The 26480-nt window shown below is 37.3% G+C and overlaps 3 protein-coding genes across 6 annotated transcripts; 2 read left to right on the top strand and 1 right to left on the bottom strand.

The window, feature by feature from the left end:
- The first annotated feature begins 479 nt into the window (after nt 1-479).
- Nucleotides 480-18339, top strand: LOC105255729 (probable Na(+)/H(+) antiporter nhx-9). 3 transcript variants are annotated; one of them, XM_011265193.3, is made up of 18 exons: nt 480-1347; nt 1429-2450; nt 4525-4788; nt 6844-7040; nt 8366-8622; nt 9026-9243; nt 10377-10579; nt 11185-11274; nt 11731-11801; nt 12150-12365; nt 12451-12586; nt 12930-13070; nt 13155-13224; nt 13314-13418; nt 13650-13751; nt 14042-14209; nt 14478-14636; nt 15767-18339. In XM_011265193.3, the coding sequence occupies exons 2-18, from the start codon at nt 1994-1996 to the stop codon at nt 16024-16026; spliced, it is 3114 nt and encodes a 1037-aa protein (XP_011263495.1). In that variant the 5' UTR covers nt 480-1347; nt 1429-1993; the 3' UTR covers nt 16027-18339. The 3 variants fall into 3 exon arrangements, with proteins under 3 accessions (XP_011263495.1, XP_011263496.1, XP_011263497.1); XM_011265195.3 differs by having other exon boundaries at nt 481-2450; nt 14478-14661; nt 15767-15944; XM_011265194.3 differs by lacking the exon at nt 13650-13751 and having other exon boundaries at nt 480-2450.
- LOC105255727 (uridine-cytidine kinase-like 1) lies at nt 18336-26480 on the bottom strand. 2 transcript variants are annotated; one of them, XM_025415046.1, is made up of 11 exons: nt 26333-26480; nt 26047-26252; nt 25827-25957; nt 24966-25136; nt 24715-24821; nt 24421-24591; nt 24262-24333; nt 23934-24185; nt 23528-23737; nt 22983-23168; nt 22476-22908 (listed from the first exon to the last, which is right to left on the bottom strand). In XM_025415046.1, the coding sequence occupies exons 2-11, from the start codon at nt 26100-26102 to the stop codon at nt 22597-22599; spliced, it is 1668 nt and encodes a 555-aa protein (XP_025270831.1). In that variant the 5' UTR covers nt 26103-26252; nt 26333-26480; the 3' UTR covers nt 22476-22596. The 2 variants fall into 2 exon arrangements, with proteins under 2 accessions (XP_025270832.1, XP_025270831.1); XM_025415047.1 differs by lacking the exons at nt 22476-22908; nt 26333-26480 and adding an exon at nt 18336-18512 and having other exon boundaries at nt 26047-26312.
- Nucleotides 18780-22449, top strand: LOC105255728. Its single transcript, XM_011265190.3, has 12 exons — nt 18780-19161; nt 19337-19414; nt 19499-19593; nt 19676-19747; nt 19896-20042; nt 20334-20409; nt 20487-20674; nt 20800-20944; nt 21119-21334; nt 21632-21750; nt 21823-21958; nt 22064-22449. The coding sequence occupies exons 1-12, from the start codon at nt 18850-18852 to the stop codon at nt 22367-22369; spliced, it is 1890 nt and encodes a 629-aa protein (XP_011263492.1). The 5' UTR covers nt 18780-18849; the 3' UTR covers nt 22370-22449.

Here is a 26480-nt window from a genome sequence, read left to right as displayed (position 1 = left end):
TCAGTCAGGGCTTCGCTAGCGACCGTTAGACGCCAGGCAAGGTGACGCCTCGTAAAGCGAAACGTCTGCGCGTCATCAGGAAAAAACATCCCCGGAGCAAGCGTGTCTTCGTCCCTTCAGCCACGAGTTTCCTTCTCGTACGAGAAAATGTTCCGCGCGCGACGCGCATGATGGTGTTTGCGCTACGACGCCGGTAAAACCTTAGAACAGCGATACGGTCTGTAAATCCCGACCGCAAACAAGCCGCGTAGTAACGCGTCGCGGTGTATTCCTGGCAGAAAAACTTCTCCGGAGAGGAGTGCACATCGGCGTAGCTTGGCGAGCGTCGCGGCGCGAAACGTGCGGGCGCTCTCGGCGCCGCTGCCGTCTAGGGTAGCTATATCGGGGCGTCGCGACGCTTGCGCGAGTTTCATCGACGATCAGCTGGTTGGAAGCTTCTATCGGGTGGGATCGACCGAGAGAAGCTTACCTCGGGGAAAAGAGACGAGGGTAGTTGGAGAGCGAGACAGGGGAGAAGGCGAATCGAGCCCTATATCCACCGTCACCCGGTATATTTATCGCCGCCTCGTCGACGACGAGGGCGACGAGGACGGGGGCGACGGCGCCAACGCGCGTTTTCGGCAGCGCGCCTTCCCGTAATGGAACGCTCGGCGTTATCGGCGTCGTCGCCGTCGCTATCGCCCCACGCCACCTCAGTACGCGGCCGTGCGGTGCTGCTGTGCGTCGACCGGTCGATAGAGACACCGGCGAAGGTGCGACGTTTATACGTTCGGTTCGATGAGCCGTTCGCTCGTACTTTATCATAATGCGATACGTTGGCGTTATCGTCGTCACGCTTCTTCCTGTTCCTCCACCACGTCGTCGTCTTCGGGCCGTCGCGGCCGCGCGTCGATCAGCCTCGCGCTCGCCGCCGGGCGAGCCCGCCGTCAAGACTTGAGAACGTCGCCGTTATTCGCGAGCGGCGCGTAAGACGTGCAGCGTCGCTCGAGAGCGACGAGCACCTGACCATCGTTTCCTCGTCGCTTCGGAGACGCGACGTGTCGTCCGATCGGTCGCAATCGCGTCACACGAGGCATCGAAGCTATGTTAGTTTACATTCGCTCGCACATGCCGAAGCAATCGTGAGGACGGTCCAAGATTCCGAGCCAAGAGACGGCTGCTCTTGGCTCCTGTAATCGCGATCGCGGCCGAGTCTTCATTCAGTCTCGGACCAGGTGCGAGTATCCCCGACGTTAGTGATCGACGACGCTCCGTCGACGCCGTTCTTTCGATGCTTTTTCGCGCATCGAGGAACATGGAGCGCCAGCTGTCATCGTAGCGCGCGGTGTTTCTTGGCGCCGAAGCAGTGTGAGTCACGTTTAATTATTGGATTTGACGTTTTAATGATTTACGGCCGCGATTTGTTATTGTCGTTTGTTTTGGCTTCAGTCCGTACTCGATCGCCGGAGCGATCGCAATGAAATGATTTAGCTTCGTTGTTCCCTAAAACATTATATCCTCGCGTGTTACGAAGACTGCATTAGCTTTTGAAGGAGAGAAAAGAATAGAAGGAAGGTCTTTTCCAAAGACCCGGGAAATTGTCCGAGGAAAGGAAGAGAGAAAATTTCTCCACTCGAAGCGGATCAACGTGCCGTATAGCGTGACCCAGGAAACGATCACGCTGCGGGGACACGCGCGGGACGTGGCGTTGGGTGGCGGGGCGCGTATGTGTGTGATCGCCCTCGGAGGGTAGCGAGCTCATCGAAGGTAAACCGCCCCTGTCCGCTCCGCTACGCGGTGAGATTAGGGGAGCCAGTCGCGGGGGGAGTCGTAACGTATAACGCGCGAGCGTGTGCTCGTCGTGTACTCCCGGTGGTTCCCTTCTGATGGTACAGCGAGCGGCAGTAGTGACTCACCGGCGACGGACGAACGCGGACGACGGCGCGGACAGGCGTCCACAACAGGAGCACCGTCGTCGTCGTCGTCGATCCGTCGACTCGTCGAGGCAGGCGACATGGGCCTCGCCGCGATGATCATTCCCGTGCTCCTCGTCGCCGTGCTCTGCTGTCCGGGATGCGGCCGCACCGCGCTTGCTCGCTTCCACGAGTACGGAGCCGCGGAGCGAATCCCGGCGGAGAAGGATGCCGCGCCGCACGGGCCGCAGATCGACACCGCCGAATTTTCCGGCGACCTCTACGGCACGTATCCCGGCATGGACTTCGGACCCATGGGCCCGGTCCCCCGCTCGGTGAACGAGCCCACCCTGCGCAGCCTCTCGTCGGGCAGCGACGCCGCGCAACATCCTGAGGGCTCGCAGCAGCTCGCCGCTCCCTCCGGTGCCTCTTCCTTGGATCAAGGCGTTGAGCAGTCGCCGAAGCCCGAGTACCACATTATCAGCGTCGAATTTCCGCGCGTCGAGACGCCGTTCGTCATCGGGATATGGATCTTCTTCGCGAGTCTCGCGAAAATCGGTAAGTGTCGGCGAGCTTCGCGTGAGAGATGGGCGAGATTTATTTTCTTATTTTCTTCAGATGATATGATCGGGAAAAGATACGTGTAGGCGTGAGACGTTGGTCTTTTTGGGACATGCCGTTTCGACGTAAACAACAAGCCTTTCGATATTTGAGAGCGAGCTTATTGTAGGTAACGACAGACATACAGATATGACATTTGCGGTAAACATTTCTGATCGATCAAATAAATTCTTAAATAAAAAGTCGATATGTGATCGAAGAAACCAACATTTCACGTTATGTATTTTCTCTCGAAACATTTGTGAACATCAATACACTTATCAATATACTTATCATTAAGAAATCTTTACTCTTTATGAGTGTCAAAAATTTTTTTAAATCAAATACCATTGTTTCTTATAAATATAATGATTTCTATCAATCTTCAATAAAGTATAATATAAAAATAACTAAAAGGAATAAAAATATCGCTTTTAATTATAACTCTTAGGCCATTCTTATATAATTAAATTTTTTTAATTCGTATTTTCAATATGCGCTAAAATTAAAAACATCAGTTAACTAGACAATGTAATATACGTAATTTTAAATATCACAGTAGAAAATGTATTATTTGAAAATTGTCATTGTAAACATGTTTTGCATTCATTATAATCAAAAACACATCTGCCACACTTTTATTGTCCGCTTGTGCATATCAGACCAATGCCAATTTTTACAGCGATGCTTTTCCATGTGAATATATTAGCGCGCATCATATTTTTCCATTTGCTTACGTAACAAAAACGTGGCAAATGTCATTGAAAACCTAGTTGCAATACTCGTTACGTTATGCAAGGCTCATTACATTTTTTTTGCTGCAATGAAATTCATTTTTAATAATTTAATATACATGAATATTTGCGCGACATGCGAACAAAGAGTTCTCATTGTATCGAAAATATGGCTGAAAATTTGCATTTCAACACATTTGATCTGTGATCTATTTTATATAAATCAGCGGAATATATAACGAGTTTGCCTGCAAGCTCTTGAGAAATTGCTCGATGGAGAGATTACGATTTTTTGCATTTTGCAATGAATAAAGATGTAATTTTAGCGTATCGAAAAATTTGAGAATAAAATATCTTGTGACGCGTGACTTCATCCTTGTCTAACACACCATGGCCGAACTAACTCGAATATAACTATTCCATATTTACCGGATACTCGTTCGAGCGATATGGTACACGATGAATACAATTTTTCTCTACGATCCATGCAATTTCGTGTCGATGCACGCGTAAAGCACGTAAGCATGAGACATGGTTGAAATGAAAAAAAAAAAAAACAATCTATATCGCTGATATTTCTGTCGTTTGATAGCGAATAACGGTAAAAGAATTTCAAGTAAAAGCGTGAACTTAAGAATAAAACACGACCCTATATATTTATTCTATTTTAAGGATGAAATTTTCAGATTTTGTTCCTGTTACAGAAATATTTCCTACCATATAAAGTGAAAATGAACTGAGTGTTTTTCTTGTTTTCCGCAATGAATCAGCGTAGCTTATACTGCTGTTTCATTCATGGCTCATTTATTATATTTGGATGACACACGATCGAAACGAACATTCCACACAAAAAAATATATATATATATATACATATGTATATATATAAATATATATGTATATATATATATATGTATTTTTTTCATTAAGCAATGTATATAAAATGTCCGTTTTCAAATGGCGAGTATTGTTGTGCGATATAGCATGATGCGGTTGCACGTGAACGGGCCACTACGAAGTATCGTGCCGAGTATAAAAAATTACAAAGCACTCACGCGACATGTTGCACCTGGAATCTTTGCTACGGTAGCGCATATCTGTCGCAATCATTTTTAACGGAGATCGAGATCGAGGTCCCTTGGTGAGTTAAATTTCCGATGCTGTAAACACGGCTGGAGGTCATTCTTACGTTTCTGCAGCATCGAAATTCCTGAACCCTGAGACTCTGATTTTCGATCGCCGTTTTCTCTTGAATAACAAAAATGTGACATTTAACGCGACACGACGTTCGACGTTCAGGCTTCCACATGGCGCCGAAGTTCAGCAAGATCTTCCCGGAGTCCTGCTTGCTGATCACCGTCGGCGTAATCGTCGGCCTCCTGCTGTTCCAGGCGAGCAGCGTCCACGTGTCGCCGCTGACCCCTGACACGTTCTTCTTGTACATGCTGCCGCCCATCATCCTAGACGCCGGCTACTTCATGCCCAATCGGCTGTTCTTCGACCATCTCGGAACGATACTGCTGTTCGCCGTCCTTGGGACTATATTTAATACGATGTCGATAGGTCGGTAAAGCGATGACCACACGGTCGGCGCGTGCAATCCATGCAAATTTTCGACTAAAATTTTTTCTTTTCCCTCGACGCAAGCCATTCCTTTTAACTCGGATGCGATTTCGCCTCGCCCACGTACGTTGATTCAGAAACATAGATAACCACCTATCTAGGACCTCAGGGGACAAAACTGAGTATGTGATCTCGGGCATAAAATGCCATGAAATATAAACGTTGGTACTATTAGAGAATTATGACAGCTCATGTATGAGAACATTATTAACAATTAACTGAAAATAGATTTAATAATTATAGAAATTCAAATATATATACTTCAAAATTTATGCAAGAAATAGATCTATAAAGAAAAGAATCAGATCTAAATTTAACTTACAATCCATATACAAAATTACCAATGCTTTTGTGACTTTAGGTAATAATAGAAATGATCATAAAATTAAATATATCAAAATTCATAAAAGTTAATTTATGCATACGCGAGAAATAAATCGATGGAATTTTCATTTTTCGTTTCTCTCGCGATTTATTCGTGCAGATGTTTGACCTGCGAACGCGGAGGAAACGCAGATTAAGAAAACGCGAACGAAAATAGCGCATACGTCGAATGAAACGTCGCGATGACGCGCGGGAACATATGCGTTATTCGCGTCTATATCGCGACTATCATATCCTGGTGATAACTATTATCATAATGATAGCGCGATTGTTTCGATGGTGATTCTATAATAATGTCGAGCGAAATTATTGATGCGATAAAAAAGGAGAAAATTTTGATGCGATGTTTGATAAAATATGAATCAAAATTTAGCATTCGATAAAATCTCGTTAAGAGCAGCAGATGTGACGGGCGTAAAAGACGGGTATTATAATCGATTAGGATTGAAGACTTCGTATAAAGAGATTGTCAGCGTCATACCTTTCAGACAGTTATTTTTTATTATAAGAGACGCCAAGACTAATCAAGATTAATAATAAAAAAATAAATGAAAACTATTTATACGATTATTTACGAAATTTAAATTATGAATGCAAAAGTCACTCTTTTTTGCACCACTTTTTTGCGTAAATAAATATTATAAACTTTTTCCGCGAGAAAAACATTTTCGTTTTCAGCTCTTATGGCTTTAATTAATATTAAGTTTTGAATTATTTCTCAATTCATATTTCGAATAATTAGATTTTACTTAATAAACACAGCAGAGAAACGTGGCATAATAGTTGGAATTAATTGCGATTTAATTGTTTTTTTATTAGGTTTTCATAAAAAACTAATACCAAAATTCTGCCAAAATTCTGCCAAATATCGAAATTATAACTGCTTATAATCTTAATTAATATAGAAATGAATATTCAAATATAAACATAAATTTCTCGATCAGAAGATGAAATTTCCATGATTTTTGAAAGTACATAAAACAAGATAAAAGGATAAAAAAAATCGCGAAAGTGTCATATTAAGACTTAGTTATTTTGAACAACGTGTATTGTTAATTATCGCGATAGATCCTAGTGATTTTAACCGAATTAATAAATGAAAAAGTGCGACGGAAATAAAAATTTCTTACCTTTCTAGAAACGTGTCGTGCACAACTTCTAGAAGTAGAAATAACTCGGGGTAAGCACAACAATAACGGCGATCGATAATACGAAATTGCGGTCTCAATTAATGTACATGATCAAAGCAGATTAAAAACTACACCATAATCATCGTAAGAGGACTTAATATCTTAGCTGAGAGGAAAAAAGAGAGCCTTGATAAGTACGATAACGCGTGGGCGAGGCGGTGTATTCGATAATGCAAATTTCTATCTTTGGCAACTTTAATCTCTCTCTCTCTTTCTCTTTTTCTCTCATATCGTGGTAGCGTTCAACGACTTTACGGATCGATAGGATAATAATAATCTCGCTAAATTGACAATTTATTCGGATATACTGAATTTGAATTAAGAACGATAATTCGACGACAGGATAATTAGTTTTGGTTTGATAAGAATATCAAATATCAGATGCGTGTTCTTATTAAACAAACCGCTATATCTACCTTAGGTGCGTCACTATGGTTATTGGGCAAAAGTGGCATGTTTGGCTGTGAAACGCCTATTCTCGACATGTTTCTATTCTCGGCGTTGATCAGCGCCGTCGATCCCGTAGCAGTGTTGGCAGTCTTCGAGGAGATCCATGTAAATGAGATACTTTACATCGTCGTATTCGGAGAAAGTTTATTGAACGATGCTGTCACTGTCGTGAGTATTATATTATATATTTATATTGCATGATCCTGTGTATGCCAAGGAATTTGCTACGTAGGTAGCACAATGAATCTACAGGAATCTTTGTTTTTTTTTCTTGTCGTGAACTGTTAAAAGTCCGAAAGATGAAGATTAAAACCGATCAACTTTGGTCGCGCGTGTTGTTCGCGAAGATCTTTGTGTTACATGTAATAAATCAGAAGGAAAATGGAAGAAAATATCTATATCCTTCTTCTTTTGAAACATAGAATAATCATATATAATTGATAAAAATATTTCTAACGCGAAAATATCAAAAAATTTTATAAACGTAAAGTAAAACAATTAAATTGAATACGCGCAGAAGAGTAAAAGAGGTGAAGCATGTATTTCTATCTACTATAGCAAAAAGATTAATTTTTAAATATTTTAATAATTGCGCGAACTATGGCGAATACAAATAATCAATAATACGTGACAAGAGAGGAAAGATATGATCAATATACTTGATATCATTTTATGTATGACCCAATTTCTTGCTTTTCACATCCGCGTTTAGGATTGACCCTGAAACTGACGTAGATTAATATTTTTCTGTCACCCCTCGCATTAAAATATCTGATACGTAGATGAAGATAGAATAGTAAAGTTTACTTGATTTCGTGAAACGACAAGCGACTCGTCAGCGAGCGATCAATATAATATCGATCACATTGTCCATAAGCGTGAGTTAAGTACCAAATACCTTCGCCTTGCTTAAAAATTAATATCGTATTTGCTCGTGAAACATACGATTTACGATCTGTGATGTTTCGCTTAAATAAAACAAAACGATATAATGCGAACGCCTCTTGTAAACACGGTCATTGTGACGACTTTATTAAATACACAGGCGCCTCGACGGTTATTAATATCGTTCTCGGGCAATTAATTTTCAAAAAATACATTTTCGTATCGTTTAACAAAAAATAACTGCGCAAATTATATCGACTACGGGAATTTCATTCACTTGCTCGAATTTTATTTGTTACATAGCGAGATTGAACATTCCGTAAATAAATAAAATCAATATATCACTCTTATTGTCATTCATTTATAATTTGTTTTCGTAATCCGGGGTCATTAATTGGTCGTTTGAAACCAGTTTTATTTTTTTTGCGATAATTGGAGCCAGGTCGGAGAGTGAGAAAGAGTAAGAATGTGAAAAAGGTTGTTAACGGTCGCTAACGATCCGCTAACGATCCATTAGATTCGTGCTGTGTATGTGAAACGAGCAAAGGAAAGTGTCAAAGGTTATTGCGACAACTTTAAGTAAAATGCCATTTAATACGGATACGCAGGTGCTCTATCACATGTTCGAGACGTACAGCGAGATGGGCCCTTCCAGGATTATTTACACGGATGTGCTAGCGGGTTTAGCCTCGTTCTTGGTGGTGGCGATCGGCGGGGTATTCATAGGTATAGTTTGGGGTTTCGCTACGGGCTTCGTGACCAGATTTACTTATCAAGTGCGCGTGATTGAGCCGATCTTCATATTCGTGATGGCGTACTTGGCTTACCTCAGCGCGGAGATCTTCCACTTATCCGGTATATTGGCGTAAGTAAATAATCGGCTTCGATTTGATTAGTATCTCCAGCCTCGAGAAATAATTTCAATGTTGCAAAATTAAATGAAAATCATATGTCTTTATCAATCATATCAATCAATCATATGTCTTTATCGTGATTCGAAAAATATTATTAATCATGACAATTCACAATGAATCTCGATAATGTACTAGTACACGAATCAAAAAGAATTGAAATAAATGCACTACAGACTTGCCGTAAAGAAGATATTAAATGAAACAGCATTAAATAGAACGTCTTAAATAGTATGCTTCATTTGTCATAATAGCTCGCGTTTCAGATGAGATTGCCGTTTGTAGTCTTTAAAAATTATCGAAGTAACAATGACTGTCATGCTATTCATCTTACATCTCGCGATTCTTTTATTCCAGAATAACCTTCTGCGGCATTACTATGAAAAATTATGTCGAGGCCAATATATCACACAAGTCCCATACGACAGTCAAGTATACAATGAAGATGCTGTCGAGTAGCTCAGAGACAATCATTTTCATGTTCCTTGGTGTCGCCACAGTGAACAATACTCACAACTGGAACACATGGTTCATCGTCATGACGATACTCTTCTGCTCCATTTATCGAGTTGTGGGCAAGTAAAAATTAGATTTTTTAATTTTAGAAAATTCCTCTTTACAACTTGTACTCTCTAAATTCTTATTCTTATAAATAGCTATTATGGAATATCCAAAAAAATTACTTTAAATTTTTAATTGTAGAAGTAATTAATTGTTTTTGAATTACATGTTTTCTTGTATAAAAATTTACATATTTGCTTTTTTGTTTTTTTTTTATTCTAACTACAAATTTTCTTTTATGATATAATCATGCGTGCATAAATAAAATATATAGATAAAACTTTCAAATATTTTTAAATGGAGAACCAATTACTTGATAAAAAAATAGTTACTTTTAATCACAAAAAGGACATACGAAGATAAAAAGATTATTTAAATTTAAACTTGGAAAGAGTAAATTATTTTTTAAATTAATGAATAATAAAAGCTCTCACTTTCTGTATACAGTGTGTATATGTGTGTATGTGCTTTCATTTTATTAATTTTTTTTTTCTAATAATAATAATTTCAACGTGCAAAACTATAAGCATGGAAAAGAGTTGAAACAAACTTACAAGATAAGAAATAAGGAAAAAGTAGCGTGATAAAAATAGTATTCGTATCGAAGAATTCTTACACGATCGCGTGGGCCTTGACCGGGAGCTGGACGGGCGTTAAGGGCATCGCTTTGCCAGCGAGCGAAACGACGATGTGATTAAACGATGAAATCATAATGGGACTTAAGACAATTGACTCCTGGTTACACGAGCACTGGACACACATCTTACGTCACGCGTATTAGCGCGTGCGACGCGCTTCACTTATGGCTTCTTCTATTAACCGGACAATTCGTCGCTTGATCGTGTGGAAAGTTTGTAATAGGGGCGAACCCGAAACGCCACGTGTTTATTCTGTTAAACGTTTCATTAGATATAATAGGTTGGCATCTTACGCATCGAGTTAAACGTGGACTACTTTATAAAATCAGAAATATATAAATTTAAAAATATAATAAAAAAAATCAATAAAAAAATATATATATCCTTTTAAAAAAATTTTTTAGTTATCCTGAGTTGTATCGAATAATATTACACATTTTTGGGACATGTATTACAATTGTAATACATATATCATGCTATATAATCATGCTTGACCTCATGTGTTTCAGGCGTGATAGTGCTCACGGCGCTGGCAAACCAGTTTCGGTTGCACAAATTGGACAAAGTGGAGAAGTTTGTGATGTCCTATGGCGGCTTACGCGGCGCCGTGGCATTCGCTTTAGTGCTTCTCATAGATCCCAAACACGTATCCCTACAGCCCATGTTCGTCACCACCACTATCGCCGTCATCTATTTCACCGTGTTTATTCAGGTGAGATTATGGTCGCATAAGATTGCATTTGATGCGTGACCGACAAATCGATAGACTATTACGAAAGTCGATGCAAACTGTCGTTGCATAACGATATACGTCTTTCTCCATGAAGTGCAAAATATAGACTTTACTCGAATAAACCGGATGGACCCAGTCAACGGACTATCTTCCTCGGAACAGATGACTCGTGCGTATTTTGAGACGCGACCAAAGGTAGGACGCGTGCATACCGAAGACCGTTTCTCTCCGATGAGAGATTATTTTATTTTTGGAGTGGAGAACGCGAAGAGAAAAAGAAAAGGGATCGCGGCTCCGCCGCTAAATCGATCGTCCGTTTAATCGACGATTAATGAGCGGCAAGAGTCTGATAAAAAAAAGCCGCAAAAAAAAACAGAAAAAAACTCGTTCTATGCAAGTGTGTCTTTGTTGCGCGATCGATCGGAAACCTAATATCTCTATGCCGCACACACTTGAGCATACACTTTTGCGTGGAGCATTCTATCAGCCATTTTTCTCCGCTTGGCGCCAACCGATAATCCGGTTCGTGTCAGCAACGGTCGCGATGACAACCATGCTTATAACGTTCACGCTCTTATTTTTAGGGAATCACCATCAAACCCCTCGTCAGGATTCTCAATGTCAAGAGAGCTGAGAAGAGGAAGCCGACAATGAACGAGAGAATCCATGAGAGGGTACGTTTTACAATTTAAGCGTTTCGAAGGCGTTTGCTATCGTTTGTGACTCGAAAATAGAGGAAAATTGAGGAGATGTACGAAATCGATATGGAAATGTAAAAAAAATTCGATAAAATTCTATTCGGAGATTTATGTGTGTGTGTTACCACCACAATAAGTCTGTTGGCCCTCGAATCTCGGCGTATTTTTCTTCAACGAAACGACAGAACCAGCCGATGCAATCGATACGAAGAATAAGGTCGAATTATGAAATAGGATAACGTTTGTCATTGTCAAGCCGCATTATAGAATGTGTACATAACGGCAATTTTCACCAGGACTTTGATATAACATTCTGCTTACGTTTGCGTTTGCTCGCGTAGCAAATCCTCGTATTGTAAATTTGTGACATCTCGCACGTCTTGTTCGTGTCGCGCGAACTGAAAAATAAATAATCGCTTTTCTAATTCTCAGATAATGGATCATACGATGGCAGGTATCGAGGATATTCTGGGAAAACACGGCAACTACCACGTGCGAGATAAGTAAGACACTTAGCAGCTAGCTTATAATTTTGTTTACTCAATTAATTGCTTGAGATCAATCAAACAATGATCTGCATAAAATTGCCGATTTCATAAATAGGAATAAGAAAACGAATGAATTTGTATCTTTCATACATGGACGTAAAACTTTTTTAATATAAGTTTTTTTCATTAAAATAAAAAATAATAAAAATTTGTATTTTCTAAAGTGTGATAATTGCATGGTCATAACAATTATAATAAAATTGTAATTATTGTGATTATTATTTACTAATTATCAATAAATAATCGCCAAGATATTTCCTATATTTTCCCGTTCAAAACAGCACCTGATCTGATTTGCCATAGATTCAAACGATTCGACACTAGATTCATCCGACCTTATCTCGTGAGAAATCATTGTGGCGCTGAACCGAAAATTTTAGAAACTTATTCGAAACTGGCGATGAAGGATGCATTGGATTACATAAGAAGAAATGCCTCTACTATTGGCAATATTAGCGGCACCGAGAGCATGTCAGCGATATTTCGCAATTACAGTAATACCGGACAATTTAACGGAAGGTACGGAATTCTTGTGGCTTTCCTCTGCTGACAATTGTCGTATTAAAATAAAAGCGCAATCTAATCGCATTCTTGTTCTTTTTAGTCCCAGCTGTAGCCAACTCGAGACTGGATGGAATATCGATCTTCAGGAACTCGAGTACAATCCTTCCAAAAAAGACTTAACGGACGCGAGAATTCATCATTTACTCGCCGAAGAGCTTTGTAAACCATACAAAAGGGTAAATAGATTATGATTAAATTTTTTGTAATCTTTTCATGATGTATATGAGAGATCTATTTCATAAAAAATATATTAAATATAAAATAGCAATTTTATTTTTTTGGCAATTTTTGATATTCTTTAACGAAATTTTAAAATAATTTAATTTTTAATGAAATATCGCGACATTTTGTTACTTAATTGTAACTTTAAAAACTTATTCGCTAGAACTTATATGTATACATATAGATTTGGTATCTTCATATATTGATTTAAAAGAATTCCAAGTTGCGACAATTTTTTTTACAAATTTGAAATTTATATGTATATATAAGGCACAAAAATTTTATATAATCATTTAGCATCGGCGTTTGAGCTACAGTCGACATGCAGTAAATGATCGCGATTTGTCAACACAAGTCAATTACAAAATGCACATGAATATTCGACGGATGATGGGAGAACACAAGCATCGCCATAAACGCAGCAAAAAATTGCTTAAAGTAAGATTTGATCAGTGTTTTTCGATCGTTTCTTATATGTTTTCGATATTTTTTCTTTTTCATTTATCGATTTCGATTGTATAGGATGGCAAACAAAATCATGTCAGTTTCCCAGAATTTCAACAAAATGGCTCGACAAAATTATTTACACAAGGTACGTGTAAAATGTTGCGGATAATTAATAGTGCTTCTAGTGAAGAAAGAGAAAGTTTCGTTATTTTGTCATAAATTATCTCGCAATAGATTACATCAATGGCGTGCTGTACGAGTTAGAAGACGGAGAGACCTCAAAGCCTTCCAGCAAAGAGGATTGGGATTCGGCAATCACGTTCACCGCACGAACGTCCGGTAAGAAAACTTTTTTATGAATTATTGAATTAAATCGAAAAGTTTTAAAGAGTATGTCGACGCAAATGCAGCGATAAACGATCAAAAATAAATGATCGAAAATAAACGATCTCGATTTTCTTTCTGATAGCCAAAATTATATCTCTCGCGGCACATATGTCTACTTAATTGCTCTTTCAAGAAAAAAAAATAGCCATATAACTAATAAATTTTAAAATCTCTAAACGGAAGATTCGCCCAATGTAAACGCGGACAATCAACACGCTACCACTGCTACGACGTCGATGGATACAATAAATACGGACGAAGGAGATTTGAAAATAGGACGCGACGGTATGTTCTCGCAAAGAGAAAAAAAAAAGGCCAAGCGTTGACTTTGTGTTGCTCTACGAACCGTTCTCTTTTTTTTGCATATTTTTTTATATTGCTAGCTATTATTTTTCGAGTGCCTATTTGTCTTAATTGAAATCTTAGATTGAAATCGGTATAATTTCGATGGATTCCGATCTTTTTCTATCTACAATGAAGATTGCATTCTTGCCGAAATTATAACGATTTCAAATTTCACTTCGGTGCTTTTTTCAAAATTGTTCTTTTGAAATTATCTGTGATATTTGATTTAGGCGCAGAAGGTTACAGGGTAACCACCCCCACGGCCACGGAAACCATGTTACCGTGGAAACGTGAGGACGATTATGAGTCAGGTCATCCAATCAAGCAGAACGAATTTCCAGCTTGGTGCTCCAATAAAGAATACCTCGCCTATAGCTCGCCTTCTGCCACTTTCTTAGGTAAAAAATGAGGACAGATCGATTAATTACTAAATATTAATTGGTATATTTTTTATGGCTCTTATAAAAATGTAAATGATTATTCTAACCCTCTCCTCTTTAATATAACGTCCTAATCACACGTTCTTTTCTAAAAAAAAAAAAAAAAGAAAAAATTTCTTGAAAAATTTTTTTCTAAAATAAAAAATAAAAATCTTGTAAAAAATATTTAACGTTCAAGAGAGCTTACTGTCTATTTACTGTCAGCGATGTCTTTTCGTTTTTTTAGGTGGGATCGAACAGCCGAAAGTCCAATCCGTGATTGGCCTATTTCGACGTGAGAGCGTGTGCACGCCCGACAGTATCGATTGCCAGGAGACCGTCGACGAGGCGGACGAGACGGACGAGTACACCCCCGCTAAAATGGATTCCCCCGTTAAAACCAAGGGTACGTGACGCAAAGCAGAAGGAGGGTACGTGTGTTGTATTTTATTTTTTATTTTTTGTTCCCCTTTCTTTCTCATGCGTATCTCGAGCCGAATTAAACATATACATAAGTATACTCTATTCTCTATTCTATATTAGTTGAAACGTGTAGAAGAAATGCTCTTGACCGAGATAAACTGTCGGCGCATAATGTCTGAATGTTCCAAAAGTTATGTATTTCGGAGAAATTTTCAAATAAATTCTATAATAGTAGTAATTCGGAAGATTCTCAATAACGATTATAAATTATAATCAAAGTATAACATAAGAAATAAATAAAAAGAAACGCTCGAAAGTATGAGAAATAATACGCGAAGACGCAAAATATTGAGAACCTCTGGACGTATGCTATTTTTTAATGCGTCCTGACGGGCGTCACTCACATTGCGTTATACGTCCGGAGTTATTTTTATGTGCAATTGCAAAATGAACATCGACACGAAAGCCGCCCACAACATACTAACTGCTGTTTTGCTATAAAAATATTATCTCTAAAATGTATCGCATGCATAAATGTCTAATTGATTTATAGAAGTCCGATTCTTGGTTGTAAATTTTAATTTGCAATAGATATTAATATTGTTATATAATAGAAAACAATAGTAAATCTCTTTAATCTCTTTACTTACTTTTTCTGTATATGAAACCGTTTCTATATTTTTTAGATTTAGTTTCTTATATGAACATTGATATCCGCTACGATATATTTGCAATAGCCGTGGCGGGTATTGATGTCTTCTAATAATTAGTTTTAATAATTAAATTTAGTTTCTATTTAATCTAGCTTGAGATACTCAGTTCTTGTGATGTATCAATCTTATTATTCTATGTCAAAATAACATGCAAAATAGACTATTTTGTAAAAAAAATCTATCATAGCAAAAATGAAACATTACACTGTATTATGCTAATATTAAATTCGTAATTTCTAAGTTGAAATTTAAAAATAATAAAAATGTTAACATTTTTCTTAAAACTAATTATATTAAAATTTTTTCAAAACATATTCCTTTTACGACATAAGCACTAGACCAAGATGCTACTTGGGGAAGTTGCAACTTTCTCGAACAAACTTTTCATCTCCCTCTTCAGGCAACCCGAGGGTGCCCGCAAGACGAAGAGTGTCGATGATGGAGCTCGGCTCCGCCGAGCGGACGCTGTCGCTGGACAAGACAGCAACAGACGACGGTTCTCACTCTTTGCCAGATTGTTGGAGCGCTCAGAGAATGCGTCTTAACTCCTTCGCCTGTTCGTCCGCTCAGATGCCGAGCTTGTCGACCGCTCTGATCACCTCCTCCACGTCGGAATCGTCGGAGGATGTGGAGGACGAGGAGGAAGAGGAGAAGGCTTGACGCTTGGGGGTCGTCGCCGAGGAGCGACAGTCTGTCTATGCGGACATCGATCGTCGACGGCGTCGACCCTTCCGACGACCGTCACGACATTCGTTGCTCACCTCGCTCCTGCGACGCCCAAGTGCCCCCGTTTGAGAGGACCTGCCCTTGACAAGCCGCCTTTTGCAGGAGGAAACTTATTGCGAGTCGCGGCCCGAATCTCGTTGACGCGTCCTGCTTTGTAATTGTTTAAATCGCGAGAAGCGATGAATAAATTTCAGAAAGGATAATGTGCAACGGGAGATGAAAAATGTTTTCGATTTGGATTTTGTACGAGAAGAAATATATTTATAAGGAAACGCGAAAACGCGCGCTGATTAGAAAAAGTCTACGCGAGGAAGAAGAAAAGAGAAGAGATATTTTTCTAAAAGTTAAGTAATAAGTTTCTCCGCTTTTATAACACAATAAATCTTATTAAAGGGATCTTTTGCTTGCGTTAGATACTCTGATCGCTACGCGAATTGGAAGGAAACGGAATGATAAGTACGAAGATAGGGAAATTTCAATCACCATTATTTTTCCTGCAAAAAATTATTATTCGCGAAATCGAAGGCGCTTGTCGAGAGCAAAGGCTTATTGCTAAATCCGTAAGGACTATCTTGGAATCGTGGCCTTAAGGACTGTGGAAGTACTTGAACAAAATTCATATTTGTCAGTGTTATCGATAAATATCTTGTGGAAAAGTCATCGCGCCCCACCGCAAATGACTTGTCTCAAGACTTACCACGAGTTCCTTCTCTCGGAGGTTGATTCGACGATGAACTCACTCTGCGATTGCATTGTCCGATCATCGCTGCTATGTGCTTCGTGGTTAGATTATCAACTTGAAATTATATGCGCAAAATCGGACGAGAATTGCATTTGTTGCAATCATTTGATTAAAATAAAAGTGAACTATACTGTTCGTTTATGGACCAAGTTGTTAGTCTGATCGCAGCTTCTAGCATTAAGTGTGTCGCGTCCCGTTATTACGGTTTTTGACGCATGTACGCACGCATGACACGCAGTACGCCGCGGTATAAGTAATATTCTATAGCGGCGCATCTTCAGTCGTATTTAGGAAATTTCTTTTTTTAAGCGAACAATTGCGCGATATTGAATCAATTACCATTATATAGAACCAGCGCGAGTGAGATGCATAGCGTGTGCGCCGTTCTCCTTTCGAGTATGGCCTTAAAAAATTTTTCCTGTAAAAAATGGATACTCGCGTATAATATGGTGCATGTGGTGCGTAATACACTGTTACGACACATTGTTAACATCGGCACCGCGGCACCACTCGGTCAATATTTAGCGAAAAAACAACAGCATGTACATACAAATTTTCTTAGAAAAAATATGCTAGAAAATTGCCGGCATTCTCATCGTCATTTTCTCAATAGCATCCTCATCCTTACTATTTTTGTTAACATTTAGTATTATTTCCTCGCTTTAGAAAGAGAAAGAAAAAAGAGGCACAAAATGCGACAGAAATAGAGTATTTGGTATTCTAGTTATTATTGTTAAACTTGTTACTCTATCTCGCTAGTAATGATACTAGTTCTACTAATTAATAATTAATAATACGATTATATAGTCATCGCTCAGCGTAGAACAGGAAGCGGAAACGCGTCCAGCTCTGCTCTACATTTCAAAAGTCGAGGGGAACGTCGACAGAAATCTTTGAGATAATTGAGATAATTGACTTTATCAAAATATTGTCAAAAATATTACATAATAGAGTTATATATATTAAACGAGATTGTCTCGCGAATAATGGAACCTTGTCATCGATTCTGAAAAATTTCACATGTGGAAAATGAAATCGCGATATTTCTTATTTGTTTTTTGTATCACTTATAATGATAAACAGCAATTTTATTACCGTCATAATTAGCTTGGACTTTTAATAAAACCGAGTCCCTTTTAATCTTTGACTATTACTCCATGATTCTTGGAGACATTTTTATACGCTTATACTTTTGCCTAGACGATATTGCAAAGCACTTAATTGAGTATACATAATCTCTGATATTGAATCACTTTCGCACAAGGATGACAGGGTAATATAAGTTTGCTTTTTCAAAGGAAAATAAAACAAAACAAAAATGAAAAATTTTTTCCGACGATAGATAGGAATGATTTTGCATGAATATATTGGGAGTTCCCCTCGCATGGAATATTCCTTGCGGCCTTTAGTTACTTAGACCGGGTAAAAAACGTCAGACTAGTTTTTAGGTGCTAGTCTCAACGCTGTTGATTTGTTAAAAGGAAAATAAATGTTTATTTCTTAAAAGACCGTTATATATCGACATTTTTATTTCGCAATATCGCTTACCTGTCTCCTTAAAATAGATTGCCCTCGTCAACGATGGCACTTGAGTAGACAATTTTTTCTAAATCTCTAGATTCTCTCCTTTATATTTCTCATCTTCTTTAACTTGTTTCTTCCTCTAATATTCTTCTCCCTAAAAAGAAATAAAAATTATGAAATATAAAAAAATTGTAATGTTTTTTAATTAAAGATTATTTTTATGTAAGAATATTTCTAATCATCGAACTTTAGATGCAATGAAACTCTCAAATGCAGTTCCACGACTACCTAAAGACAGCATCGAAGTCGTCGTTACTCACTGAATAATTACGAGCTAGGCAATAAAGTAATTATCATTAGCTAATGAAATTTGTATCTTCGATCTTCTGAAGATCGTTTCAGATGATACGAAATAGAAAAGTCTTGACGGTCGCATGATACTGACGCGTGAGTGATTTTTGTACGATAAAGTTTTACTGATTTTACGAAATATGCCCGGGGGTGTCGTATTTTTGGTCTGCATTCCTACTCTGAACTATGAGCACGAACTTGTATTCGGTGTACCACTGAAACGATCCAAGAAAATCGAAAAGAACAAAAATAAAATTGTAGCATCGCCAAAGGTGGATCTGCGTCTGAAAGAAGCGAAAACACGCGCGCAATTGCTTCCAATCGACGACGATTGCGGCCACGTTGATGATGCCGATGATGATGACGATGATGATCTTGGCATTGGCTCCAGGAAGCGTATTCACGGATATCCCGCGCGATCGAAAACACCAGTTTTCGTGTCTATGGAAACGGTAAAGTATAAAAAACATTATTATTAAAATTATCAATTATTAGAATTATGAAAAAAATGCCAATCTCTTTTCTAACTATTCATTTTTAAAGAATAAAAATTAAATATATCGCGTTCTTCATTCGACAAATTAATATTCGTAATTATTTGTTTCGCTGTGTTGTATTCCATCGCAGGTGCTGGGAGAGTTGCTCAAAAAGCTGAAAGTAGAACACGTTGTATGGTGCAAGGATAAAGAGGATATGTATTATGAGGTATATAAAAAATTGAAAATATTTCTTTTCATTTGATTATTTCTAAAAATATTTGTGAATCCAAATGAAACTTTTTGGTGGAAGGTGATATTTCCGGTTCCCGCTGGTGAACCCTGCGAAAATTGCATACATTGCCTCACCGAGATGGGTATCGGTGTTAAAATGAACTCAATAGTAAGGTGATTGTTTGCTAAGCTGAAGAAACTACACGTGTAATGTTAATGTTTTAGAATCATGACGATGTTGATTGATTTTTTTCAGCGTAATCCCGACGCAATGTACGTATAGTGGTATGAGTATTGCAGGATTGCCGGCTGTCACGGATGATGTCAGGTTTCTTTAATTGACTCTATTAATGAAATTAATATAAAAAAGAGAAAATTACATTATTTAAAATATATTATCCGACATATATATATATGTATATATATATATATATATATATATATATATATATATATACATTTTATATGCCGTTTAGACGAAAGGAATCGGAAGATCGTAAGAATGCTTGGGACGCTTTTGTAGAGTCTATTAGATCGAAATTGACAGTGAAACAGGTGGTCGATGGTGTTCGCAGCGGCGGTGATCTTACCTTCGATTATGTACTATTGGTATTAACTGCGGAGTAAGAAAAAATAAAAATTATTATTATTGTTTTTTATATACGTTATTTCTAGAAAATAATCAAAAATCAAGACAATGTTTCCGGAAAATTTATCCGTATCTAATATTATCGAAAACATTTTTACCATTTACTACTAACGATTATTTTTTTATTAACGTTTTATTATTACGCAATGCTGTTATACAATTATCAAATAATTATGAAAGTATAGAATATATTTTATTATTTTAGTAAATAAATTGTATGATAATCGTGCAAAACTTTTAATTCGAAAAAATTACAATCTTACAGCTGTCTTGCTGCACTCGGTCTAGTTGAGAATAATGCACCTAACGTCACTGCAGCTATGCTAGTTTCTCCTCTCATGGTAAAATAATTTAATGCAACATTACTTATTATTATTTTTACATTTTCTGATCATTTTTTTCGTCTCGTTGATCAAAGGGACCTGTAATGTCGCTAACTTTTGGTACTATCATAGCCGATAGAAATCTGCAGATGGTTGGCCTAAAGAGTTTGATGCTCGGTATTTTCCTATCAATACTCTTTGGCTTCATATTCGGTCTTATCCTCGGTACAACCGAGATGCCTTGGGGCTACAATGATTGGCCAACTGATGAAATGAAGGGTAGGTGCGTATCGCTAAAAACGATTAGATACATTGCTATTGATTATGTATTATAATAACTATTTGCAGCTTTCAATTATAATCTGATCGTAATCATAAATTTTATCCAAATAAAATTTATTTCTATAGAGGCAACTACAGGTCGCTTTGGATGGGCGTTCTTTGGGCTCTTCCATCTGGCACAGGTGTCGCAGTTGCCCTGCTGCAAGGTAGTAATGGGCCATTAATTGGTGTCGCCATATCGGCTTCATTATTGCCACCAGTTGTTAACTGCGTAAGAAAATCATCAGAGCATCTACCGTAAAAGAATTAAATTTTTTGAATTTTAAAATTTATAATACAATAATTACAATTGTAAAGATATCCATTATTATTCTTTTTTTTACTAGAATTGTCGTCAACAAGAACGTAATCATATTGATCGAAGAGACGTATTTATTTTTTGCAGGGTTTATTTTGGGCTCTGGGATGCATATGGCTCATATATCGTCCTGTAAAAATTCCCCATATGAAAGGCGAATCTTACACGGATTTTAATAGTTCGTACACGTACATCTACAGCGATTACTTGCCCGTAGAATTCTTTTGCAACGGCATTATCAGCGCGTGTCTGACATTTATCAATGTAATATGCATCTTTATTACGGCGATAATAGTCTTAAAGGTAACTAGTTAGCACGATATAATGACTGATAATAGTCGAGAATAATAATAAATTGCTGCTATAGTTTCTCACTTTCGTTACGTCACGATAAAATATATACATATGAGGCACAACGTATTAAAAAATTTTACCATTAAAGCTGTACATACAAACTACATTATATTGTGATATAGCGCGCGACAGCTTATCGCATGACAGTTTATCGATTTTTTTTAATTACGTGTACCTTATGCACTTTCTTATCGTATGTGCGATGTTATTTTTATTTTTACCGTAATCATTCTTTCATAATCGCAGATTAAAGAAGTAGCTGCACCATACACATCTACACCGGAATTGCGTCGGTTTTGGGAGCGTGACATCCGTTTGGTTCGCGATAAAAATATTTCTAGAGATAACAGTTCTCTGGATTCAAGGTAAAGGAAAAATAATTCTGAATATAAATATATCAAAGGAAGGCGTTATACAGTTTTGTTTAATCAAATTAGTTTCTACGATGGATTGAGCAAAACTAAACAACGAGCATTGGAACGCACATTAAACGAAGCGGTCAGAGAAGCGATGAATGACGAAACTTTCCGAAAAGTACAAAGGCTTAGTTATGGACAACACGGACCGGAAGAAGTATTAGAACATTCTTTCATTCTAATATCATTTGAATTTTTAAATACCGCAAATACCTGCTTTTTATATTTAAATTATCAATAATGATTTAAAAAAATATTGCAGATTGGATCACGATTTGGTCTTCATAATCGTGGAACCGCTAATAGAGATAACGTGAAGGGAAGCGACAGTGTTGAGGAAATAATAGGGAAAGATCTACACAAAGGTTTAACGAATTCTGGTAATACGAGCGAAGACTTGGCTGCATTGGATCGTTTGATAACATATCTTCTAAGCCCGAATCCTACTAATAGCAACTTAGATTCATGGAGACGTTCTCATCGAGCTAGTGCACGAGGATATAGACAATTACGTGGCACTACCGCCGATATCGCTGAAACTGGAGGAGTTGGTACAACGCCTCTTTGAATACAAGTAAATATCAAAATAAAACCTTTTGAAAAAATAATAATATAACGGATTTTGGAAAATGGAAAGCGATAAATTCTGCAACAAGTATGGAATATATCTAAATGTTTATGTAACACACTTTTTATTAAAGATATGATAGATTATTTTGATATTTGTATCACAATTTACACAACGTAGTGAATATATAAGTACTTTAAACAGTTAAGGTAGCTCTATAAGCTACCTTAATCATCAGATGGTTCGGTGCCAAAGTATCTATCGCCAAAATTTCCAATGCCAGGCAATACATAGAATTTCTCATTTATTTCGGGATCTAATGCGGAAGTAACGATCTTTACTCGCGGAAAGGCATATGCAATAGAATGCACACCAGATTCCGCCATCAGCAATGATGCCAACAATACATTTTCCTCGGCAACATCATGATCTAATAGCACCCTAATCGCCATGATAGCAGCAGCACCCGTTGCTACAGTAGCATCCATCAATATTACTCTATAGTCTTTGATGTCCTTTGGTAATCGGAGATAATACAACTATACGCGACAAATTAAATGAATTAAGTTCTCTGATTATATGTATAAAGAAACATTTACACATGAATACTTACTTCAGGCTCGCCAGTCTGTTGATTAGTTTGAATAAGAATTTTTCCTATGCGTATATCCTTGCACACGTCCCGCACAGCTTGTTCCATAGTTTCGCCGGCTCGCAATATCGACACACCGCATATCTTGTTTGTTGCACCCCGTTTGCCACCATACAACACTCCTTGTGGCGTTTCGACGGTTACATCCTTAAATAAAAACAATATCCGGAGATGTTTAAACCTCTCTTTAAATTTGCACATATATAAATTTGAATAACAAATTGAACATTTATTAATACACTGAGAATAAAAATTGTAAACTTGACTAAATATTTTCAACTAATTATTATTTTTTTAAATTGAAATATTTAGTATTTAAATTAAATATGACATATTAAATTAAACATGATATCTATTTACAACTTATTATAACACAACTATTTATAACTTGAAAATATTTAATCAAGTTCACAATTTTTTTCTCAGTGTACAATGTGAAGTCATGAGTAATCTAATTTATCAAAGCGCACTTATAGGTAGTAATAAAATCTCTCATGCATATTCACCTCAAAAGGTAACAAAGACAATGCATATTCGATGACTAGGCGAATCAATCGCTTGGAGTAAAAAATAAATTCGTCTCTATATGTCTCCTTATTGCGTATAAATGTATGAAGACCTTTTATCTGTGGTGTATCCGGAAGCAAATACAATGACGAAGGCAATGGCTGACCAATATACGAGTGTGCCAACTTTTCCCTCAATTTGAAACCTCTCTAAGTGACATAAAAATAAATTGATAGCATAAATAAAACGATCTTATGAACAATTCTCTTTAAAACAAAGTTAAAAGTTAAATAAAAGCGATCTTATGAACAATTCTCTTTAAAACAAAGTTAAAAGTTAAATAAAAGCGATCTTATGAACAATTCTCTTTAAAACAAAGTTAAAAGTTAAATAAAAGCAATATACCAATTGAAGTTGAGTGTGAATGTGTTGCACAATAAGTTCTATTGCCACTTCATTATCTCCTCCACGTGGCACAATGATATCGGCATGAACCATAAGAGGCGCTATGTAATAATAAAAAGCCGGCTGCACATGTTTACTATACTGTTTCAATACACCCTCCAGATCTCTGCCTCTTTGTGAAATATCCCTCCGTAAACGTCTGGCCAGTCTGACATCCGCATCAGTATCGACGAAAACTTTCATATCGCACAACTTGTAAAATATTTTTTTGTTATTTTTGATCTTTTGTATTATACAATCTTTAAGTTATTTTTTTTTATCAACTTACTTTCAATACGTCGACATTGTAGAAGGTAAGTATACCTTCGAAGATAATGACATTGGCACCATACATGGTTTTCTGTCAAACAAAAAGAGAAAATAGCTATGCAAATTGCATTGATTGCTTGTATACAAAATAAAAAAAATAACAAATATGTCAATTCACCGTTCTACTTTCCCTGCGATGAGTTACAAAATTATAAATAGGAACTTCTATCATGCGTCCTTCCTTCAGTCGCTGCAACGTAGTCTTGAGAAGTTCGAAATCGAATGCATCAGGATGATCGAAGTTGTACTCATTGCGCGCGGCCAACTCGTGCTGCTTTTCGTTTAACACCTGCATTCGATAATGTCTATAGCATTATCGAATTATTTTCCATCATACTAGTGATGAATATGCTAAATAATGTGTACAAAAAGATACTTTTACAAACACCTATTGATTAAATATTTCACGCACTTTATAAAAAGAGTCCATACTAAGAAGAGTCACCCATGGTACATTTAGAGATTCTATGATTTTAGTTGCAACCGTTGTCTTCCCAGAAGCGCTGCCTCCACAGATACCTATACACACAAATATTTTTTAATAATTTATATTTATTTTAATAAAAATTTACAATTTAGTAAAAATATACACATTCAGAGACAATTAGAAATTAATAATTTTTAATAAATTAACAATAAATATGAATAATTAAATATACTAACCAATTACAAAAGGTTCCACTTGTTGACCAGCTGAATTGTACCAAGGAGGTCTACCAGCTGTATAAATGGTACGAGTTTTGCTCCTGAGGATGGATTCCGCAGATGTCTTCTTACTTGATTGCGACATGCTGGTAGTGCGTTGTCTACGTGATCGTGGAGATTTTTGTGAACCTATTGCAATTATATATTATATTTTTACTTCCTTTTATATATATGTATATGAATTTATTTTTATTTTATAGGGAATATATTTAAATAACATATTAAAAAAAGGATTTAAGATTTATAATTAGATTTATAATTAGAAGAGATAGGATTAAAAAGAAGGAAGGATTTTTATTTTACTTTTTGTATCAGTCTTCATTATAATTTCATTAAGGAATTTATGGATTATTGGATTGTTTGCATCTTCTCTTACAAGTATAATTTCACAGGACCACTGAGTTTGTAACCAATATATCTGTATAAGGCTTAAAAAAATATAACACATTAATTACACAACACAATCTCTTACTTTATAAAATAAATTTTATTAAAATCATTTCGTTTACTGATAAGATTAATTTCTGACGCAATCATATCAGTTACTTCTTAATTAATGAGTTATGACTAACTTTCGTAGATATCATTCTATTATCAACATCTAAATGAATCTTGAACATTGACATACACACAAATAATTTGTATATAAACATGTTCATTGACATAATCTTATCTTAAAAGTTCCATTGACTAGTAGAATAAAAACCACCTACGCATACGTAAGATATTGAATTCACGTGACGCATAATCCCTTGTTGAGGAAAGGAAAATCAAAATATCCTGAAGCGATATAAGAAGCGATACTAAAAATTAGTTTACCTGTGGACGGTGGCCGCGGAGACTGCGGTGTCGGTGTGACGACATCGGAGCGCCTGTAGTGTTCAGCATCCTCGCACAACTCGTCGGCGAGAAAGATCTCGCGATCGTCCAGGCACACGTCGCCATCATCACTATAAGGTCATTAGAAAATTTCCAAATTAAAAAACATTTATCTTTTTCGTTTGGGGACTCAAGAACAACAGCCTCCTCGAAAATTTACCTCTCGGAGCTTGCCGAACTGGGTGGCTCGAACGGATGCTGTATATTAGCTGCCATGTTACGTGGATTCTGTTGCCTTTCGAACTTTTCACCTTCCGTCGTCGACGTTCGCGTTATCGACGGAAGTCACTCGTGATCTACTACGTCGTTCGTAGGCACAGTATCAAATGCAATGAGCACGCGGCGATGCACAATATCTGTCACTTCCTAGAACGTGAGAAAAGTCCCCACCTTTCGATCATCTCGTTACTGTTTATGCATACTTGCAATGTGTTCGGAAATCCTACCTGTGGGTTGACTAAAGGATCTCTTTGTCCCTATTGGTTAATCAAACGTTATTTTACTTGGTGGATAGGACTTTTGAACGCACTCTTGCATCGATCACGTGACTAGTTGCAACTTGCAGACGTCACATTCTTGATGAACGCGTCACAG

The sequence above is a fragment of the Camponotus floridanus genome, unplaced genomic scaffold (assembly GCF_003227725.1).
Source record: "Camponotus floridanus strain SB8 unplaced genomic scaffold, Cflo_v7.5 scaffold95, whole genome shotgun sequence".
Classification (NCBI taxonomy): domain Eukaryota; kingdom Metazoa; phylum Arthropoda; class Insecta; order Hymenoptera; family Formicidae; genus Camponotus; species Camponotus floridanus.
Note: the sequence above shows the minus strand (reverse complement) of the source record. Positions and strands in the feature narration are given on the sequence as shown.

Coding starts and splice junctions, on each gene's coding strand:
- LOC105255729 (XM_011265193.3), top strand. CDS start 1,994: ATGGGCCTCGCCGCGATGATCATTCCCGTGCTCCTCGTCGCCGTGCTC. Junction 9,244..10,376: donor CTCCATTTATCGAGTTGTGG/GCAAGTAAAAAT, acceptor CATGTGTTTCAG/GCGTGATAGTGCTCACGGCG. Junction 14,637..15,766: donor TTCCCCCGTTAAAACCAAGG/GTACGTGACGCA, acceptor CTCCCTCTTCAG/GCAACCCGAGGGTGCCCGCA.
- LOC105255728 (XM_011265190.3), top strand. CDS start 18,850: ATGCCCGGGGGTGTCGTATTTTTGGTCTGCATTCCTACTCTGAACTAT. Junction 19,594..19,675: donor AAAATGAACTCAATAGTAAG/GTGATTGTTTGC, acceptor GATTTTTTTCAG/CGTAATCCCGACGCAATGTA. Junction 21,959..22,063: donor GACAACACGGACCGGAAGAA/GTATTAGAACAT, acceptor AAAATATTGCAG/ATTGGATCACGATTTGGTCT.
- LOC105255727 (XM_025415046.1), bottom strand. CDS start 26,102: ATGGCAGCTAATATACAGCATCCGTTCGAGCCACCCAGTTCGGCAAGC. Junction 24,334..24,420: donor ATCGCAGGGAAAGTAGAACG/GTGAATTGACAT, acceptor TTTGTTTGACAG/AAAACCATGTATGGTGCCAA. Junction 24,186..24,261: donor ACAATGTCGACGTATTGAAA/GTAAGTTGATAA, acceptor ATATTTTACAAG/TTGTGCGATATGAAAGTTTT.